Source organism: Neopelma chrysocephalum, unplaced genomic scaffold (assembly GCF_003984885.1).
Source record: "Neopelma chrysocephalum unplaced genomic scaffold, ASM398488v2 Primary Assembly neopelma1_59, whole genome shotgun sequence".
In the NCBI taxonomy this organism is placed as follows: Eukaryota; Metazoa; Chordata; class Aves; order Passeriformes; family Pipridae; genus Neopelma; species Neopelma chrysocephalum.
Genome location: NW_020897714.1, coordinates 21,661,183 through 21,667,204, shown reverse-complemented (window position 1 = coordinate 21,667,204; position 6,022 = coordinate 21,661,183). Strand labels below are relative to the sequence as shown.

The window sequence follows — 6,022 nt, the reverse complement described above, 5'->3', positions numbered from 1 at the left end:
CATCGCAGCCATGAGCCAGGCGGGTGAGTAAACTCGTCCCGAGTGGCTCCTCTGAAACTGAGGGGGCGGGGGTGGCAGTGGGGGCCAAGATGGGGGGGGGGGGGCACCTCACGACTCCCCCATCGAGAGACTACGGAAACCAGGGCAGGAAGCATACTTAACGCTTCCTCAGCAGTGCAGTGAACAGAGATGGGCACACTCGCCCTGAGGCTGCCCCGTTACCCGCCGAGCACAGGCGCCTTGCCCCGCACCCCCCGACTTTGCGGCTGTCCCCGTCCCTGAGGCGGCGCGGGGGGCGGGGCTGGCGCGGGGAAGGGGCGGGGCCCTGCCGGGCCGACGAGGCCCTTCCGTAAACACCACCCAGCTCTTCCCCTGCCTTCCCCCGTGCGCCGGCACGGCCCATTGCCAGCGCGGGGGAGTCCCCGGGAGCGTCTTCTCGTGTCGCCTCATGTTTCTCTATGCTTAGTGCCCGGGCCTGGGTAGAACGAAGAGACGTGGGCAGTTTCAGCCGGGATGGGCAGAGGTTGACCTACGTCCCTTGGGCTAGCTCGCCGCTGGCAGGCAGGAAGAGGTAGCGCGCCTCCCCCCCGGCCGCTGGCAGCGATGGGTGTGCCCGAGGAAGACACTAATAGTCCGGGCTGGGTCTTTAAACTCGGGGGGGCTGTTCGGGGCTCCGGTGAGCGCCGCGCAGGACGGCAAGGAGGGACGGCGGGGAGTGACCGACCGGGGTGAGCAGGGCAGGGCAGGGCTGCGCCGGCCGGCGGCCGTGCCACGCGGTGGGGTGTCCGGGCACGCATGGGCGCTGAGCCGCGGGGTGAGCCCGGGTCAGGACTGGCCCGGGGGCCGCCGCCCACCTGTGCGGTGCGGGTGACTGGGGGGCGGCGGGCTGGCCACTTGCTCTGCTGCTCCTGTAGGGCACCCGCTGCAGCAAGTGGGTCCCGCAGTTCCTGTCCTGGGTGGGTAGTGCTCCTTTTGTCCCGTGTCTCATGGGCTTTCGCCGTCCGCTGGTGCCAGCCGGCACAGGGCGCATCCGCGGGGTTCCCCCCGTGCAGCCCCGGTCCAAAGGGCAGAGGCCCCCAGCATCTCCCCGGGACACGGGACATTGAGGGGCGAGCGGCCGGGCTCGCCTTCGCTGGGGCTGACAGAGAGTTCTCGCTCTCCGCTTCTGCCCTCCCCCCCCCACCCCGGGCCTGCCCTTGGAAACGTTGTTTGTTTTGGTCTGCGAGTGCCAAACTCTTGCCTCTGGTAACTATTAAAAACATGGGGCCGGGGGAGGAGACAGGCAGTGAAACAGATGGAGGAAGAGGAGGAGCCGCCGGCTCCCCTCAGTGCCGCTCCCCCCGTCCCGAGCAGGTAGCGGAGCGGGCAGGGCAGCCACGGGCTCCTCTCCGGGACACGAACTCATCCCACTCTTACCGACAGTTTTTAAGCCTTCCTGAAGAGAAGTCTCTGTTCAAAGGGAAGAGCTGCGGAACTGAAAAGCTAGAGGGGAGAAATACCGGCTGTAAGCTGTGGAAAAACAAGCAAGTAACTCTTAACAAAAGCTCTTTTCTGCTCCTGTGCCGCGAGTGCTGGCAAAGGTGGAGTCAGTGAAAGGGAAACTCGAGCCCAGATGAGATTCAGTCGGTGCCAGCTAGAAGACAGTAAGAATGTGAGCCCAATAGGATAAACAAAGTCAAGACCTTTATAGTGGTAAAACTAGACTGTGCACTCGTAAGTCCCTGCGTCCATTCACACTTTATTTGAACAAAGCAGGGCTGTGGAAAACCTTTTCTTGAAGATGGCATCTGAAGGAAAAAACCCAAACTGTTCCAAACAAGCGTTTTTTTTCACCTAGGTGCTTCGTAAAGTAACTTCTAATGCAATCCTTCAGGAATAAAAAGTGTGTATCCTCTAAAACTAATCTGATTTTGCAGTCTTGATTGGTTCTAAGTGATCAGTTGGGTGAAGTGGTGACCATATGAGAGCAGGACGCCTTCAAGCATCTACAATTTTGTATTCACTGTATTTTTAGTAAAAGAACAACTCACAACTGCATAAACAGCAGCAGAAACATGAGAATTTAGTTCTTCATTGTTAACTAGAATCTTGGTGTTGGTAAATTTAGAAGGTGCTTTTAGCTTGGTCTCCCATTTAGAGTTTATCATTAAAATACCTGCAATATAGTAATGAAGCCCTCTATGAAGATACTCAACTTAATAAGAATGTAAACATCAGTAGCTTTTAATGCAGAAGAGTAAAGCAGGTTGAAAATACAGGCTGACCCTTTTAATAGAATAGGTAGGATATTAAGCTTTGCATTAAAACAACAGCCTAATATGTAATACCTAATGAACAACTCAAAAAAAAAAGTATTGTCTATTCAAGATGGTGAGTTACAAAGAGATATTAAAAGGCTAAAGAGCTTTCTGAAGTATTTTACATGGCCATTATACTATTTTAAACTTAAAATTACTTATGAAGTTGGCCATTACTAATTAATGAGAAGCTCTATGCTGTCTACAAAAGTATAAGGAAAATCAATTCTTCCAGTGTATGCTATAAAGAAAGGACTGACTCAGTTGTCTGTTGTTGTAACTAATTAGAAATGCCTTTTTTGGTTTGTACTTGCCTTTGATATGCTCAACGGCTCTACTTTTGCCTAAGTGCTTTAGCTGTTAGGCAGCATATAGAAAAACTACAGTTGGCACATCCAGATTCTGCTTGTATATTCATGTATGTTTAGTTTGGTGTGTTTATCTTTTAAGCTTAGAATTTAGCAATAATGTTCTGAATTTGCAGCATACACCCATTTTTCCTTCCCATTGTGTTTGAGGCATCCTCCTAGGAAATGTATTTACTGTGGCAAAAGATTGCAATAATTTTTGTGTGTCATCCCCTATTGCAGTGTTGAAACTTCTTATTTAAGTTAATCCTTCTCAAGCACTCTGCTGACAGCTCTGCTGTCTGCATGTGTGTGTGTATTGTATATGTGTTTATATATACACATATATATACACATATATACATATACATATGCATATATTGTATATGCAGATATGGTCCTGTACATCAAGATATGTCTTGGGCCTCTTTGAAATGCAAGTATTTATTGCCAAAAACCTGTCCTTTGCTGGGACTAGTGTGTAAGGGCTTAATGTATGTAGACTTCTAATTTCTACCTTAACCATTTGCCCTTCTTGGGAATCAAGATTTGAGTGGAAGATGGCAATGCTGACTTGCCTTCACGGCTGCTTTAGTACTTCTCTTAGGAGCACCTTGCAAATCTGAATATTTGTTAGCATTATTCCAGTTTTTAGGAAGTTCTTGGAATGATGATGTATAAATTGTGTGAGAATTCGGGGGGTTTAATGGTCATTTAACTTCTTCCATGTACTTAACACCGGGACTGAAGCAGTAGACTCATCTTGAAGTGCTCATACCGGGCGAGTGATTTAGAAGACTCTTTGTGCCAGTTCACTGCTACCAACGTTAATCAAATCTTTCGATGGACCACATGCAACATTAACCTTTTGGAGGTTAGTTATTTATGTGTAAATAAAGGGGTGTTATACATGATTGAAGCCTGGAAATATTGTGTTCTTATACTGATCCAAAATAAAATAGTGGGAGGGTAGAGTGAACTTTGCAGGCTCTGTAGGCTTACTGAGTGATTCCACATCAAGAACTTGGAGTGTGTTCGACAGATGGGTTACTTGTCACAACTAGTCTCTGGTCAGCACTGACTTTGAGATCTGTAACACACATTTTAATTGAAGAAATAGTCTCTCTTCTGTAGCATTAACTAGTGATGACTCATTTCTAATTGTACCATAATACAATTCACAAGCCAAAATATCTCAGCCTCCTGGTTTTTTTTAGGTTCCCTCGCAACTCTGTCTTGTTTGGTCAGTCCTGTTTTAAATATCTGATTGTTTTCAGTTGCTTGATAGAAATTACAGAATTGCTGTTCTAATAAGAGTTATGATGTTAAGGATCACAGGTAATGCTGCAAGTCTTGAATGCATGACCTCTGTGTCCTAGTCTGTCCTCTGTATCCTACTGGCTTCTCCAGCAGGGTAATAAACTATTAGCTGTATTCTTGCTAACAGGATCAATTCTTTTCACAAAGAAACAGCAAGAAGTATGACATAAATAAGGGGCTCAAGTGCCTCCTCTTTCCTCTTGGGAGAGGAGGAAGAGTAAACATGCACTTAAGAATTGTTAATCATCTCAATTAACAGGGGAGTGCTCATCAGTGTAATAGCTTGTCAAGGTAAAAAGGCCTGTTCAGGATGAGCTGGTACCCAAAAAGTCAAATGCTCTAAGCTGTAACTAGGTGCCAGCATAAAAAGATCTTCATTCTTACTACCTTTTTTCTGTCCCAGGACCCCACAATATGTTGACTCACATAAGTACACACAAAGATCATCCTTTTATTGCCAAAAGCGGCTTTTTTCGAGATCAGAGGATGCAGAGTAGCATTCTCTGCTACTGGAGTTGATGCAGTTTAAAAATAAATGAAATTATATTAGTTAAATTTGCTGGTGGAACCCATTGTTGGCTGTGTCTCTTCATAAAGTTTACTACAGAATGCTTCCTGGCCATAATTAGAGATGGACAGCTACTTTTGGTATCTGGGCCAAATTCCTTCGGTAGTAATTACATCTGACTTCCAGCTTCTCATTTTAATAATATAAGGAATGTATTTTTCACTTCCTGTCATACAGCTGTTAATCATCTGTACGGCACTGTGCAGCTGTCCAGATTTTCTGCAATTGCAGATTATATGCCTGGAAGGCAGTTTCTTTACATAGACAGAAGCACTATGAAGTGCTACACTTCACCAGTGGTTGTCTATGCTAAATATAATGTTAGAGGCTCAGAGTTGCCATTTGACTGAAAACAGAAAACTTATCCACCCTCACCCCTAGGAGAATTGCTTTTTGGGTCTATGCCATTGTTGATCTGATTCTGAGCACAGACCCACCTAAAGCAGCAGGCCAGACCTTCAGCTACACCCTGTCAGAAATGTAGTATTCTAAATTACTTGCAAATTCTCCCCCTGCAACTTCTGTGTTTGCTTCACAAATGTTACACTCGGTGCTGTCTGTTTGTGGAAGGAAGCTCATTGCTAAACATCACTTGGTGAAGTCAGATGGGGGATGGTAACATCAAGAGTTGCCTTTATGGACATTGAAAACTTAGAAAATTCTTGCAACAAGCAGCTTCAGGGATTACTGTTGGTAGTCTTTAATTTTTTTAAATATAACCAATTTACAGACTATCTCTAACGTAATCATTAAGGTGTGAAACAGCTGAAGGTACAAAACTTTCTTACAGAACAGGTACAGTTTGCTGATAGCTGTATGACTATGCATGTCAAGCCAGATCCTTTCTGTAACAGCTGTAACACATTCAAAATATAGTGATGAGTATCTGACTTTTGAAAAACAAACAAAAAATTAAGTGCTGGTTTTATGGGAATGGTATTTGTCTTTCCAGGTCTCGTTTACTGTTGCAGCTAAAGGGAATCAGAATGCCTCTCAATGATGACCAGAACAGTGATTCAGACTCTTCACGCCTCTCAGAAAGCACAGCAGCTTCTAGCGACTCTGAATATTCAAGGCAGAGCTTTAACAGTGATTCTTCCAGCAAACCCAGTTCCCCAGCGTGTAAGCCTATTTCAACCTTAGCTGCAGTGTGCCTAGACCAATAAGGCTAACTTATCTTGTTTCTCTTTGCTGTCATGGGTAGAACCTGGGATTCTGAATCTGTTTAAGAGTATTAAGAGAAAGGCACGGCTTTCTCTCTGCTGTGAAGCAGTGCATCTCCTTGTGTGTGGAACACCAGCAGCAGCAGTATCCATGGGGGTCTCCCTGGGCACTCCTACCCTTCAGAAAGTGTAAGAAAAGTGTGCCACCATGAACATCCTATTCTTGAGCTAACCTTGACTTTGATAGTAGTCTCCCACTCAAACAGATACTGCTTTGTGCAAAGGGTGGGTTTCCTCTGTTTGATACCTATGCTTAAAAATTAATTC

The 6,022-nt window shown here is 46.0% G+C and overlaps 1 protein-coding gene across 8 annotated transcripts in view; it reads left to right on the top strand.

The window, feature by feature from the left end:
• The first annotated feature begins 553 nt into the window (after positions 1-553).
• Positions 554-6,022, top strand: part of TCP11L2 (t-complex 11 like 2) — a 15,517-nt gene continuing 10,048 nt past the window's right edge. For 2 of the 8 annotated variants that reach the window (XM_027680417.1, XM_027680416.1), the window contains exons 1-2: positions 554-728; positions 5,485-5,654. In XM_027680417.1, the coding sequence (XP_027536218.1) occupies positions 604-728; positions 5,485-5,654 (295 nt within the window). In that variant the 5' untranslated portion in view covers positions 554-603. Of the gene's footprint in view, positions 729-1,422; positions 1,652-1,837; positions 1,885-3,394; positions 3,519-5,484; positions 5,655-5,736; positions 5,885-6,022 lie in introns of those variants that run through there. The other 6 variants (XM_027680423.1, XM_027680422.1, XM_027680420.1 and 3 more) reach the window with 5 other exon arrangements.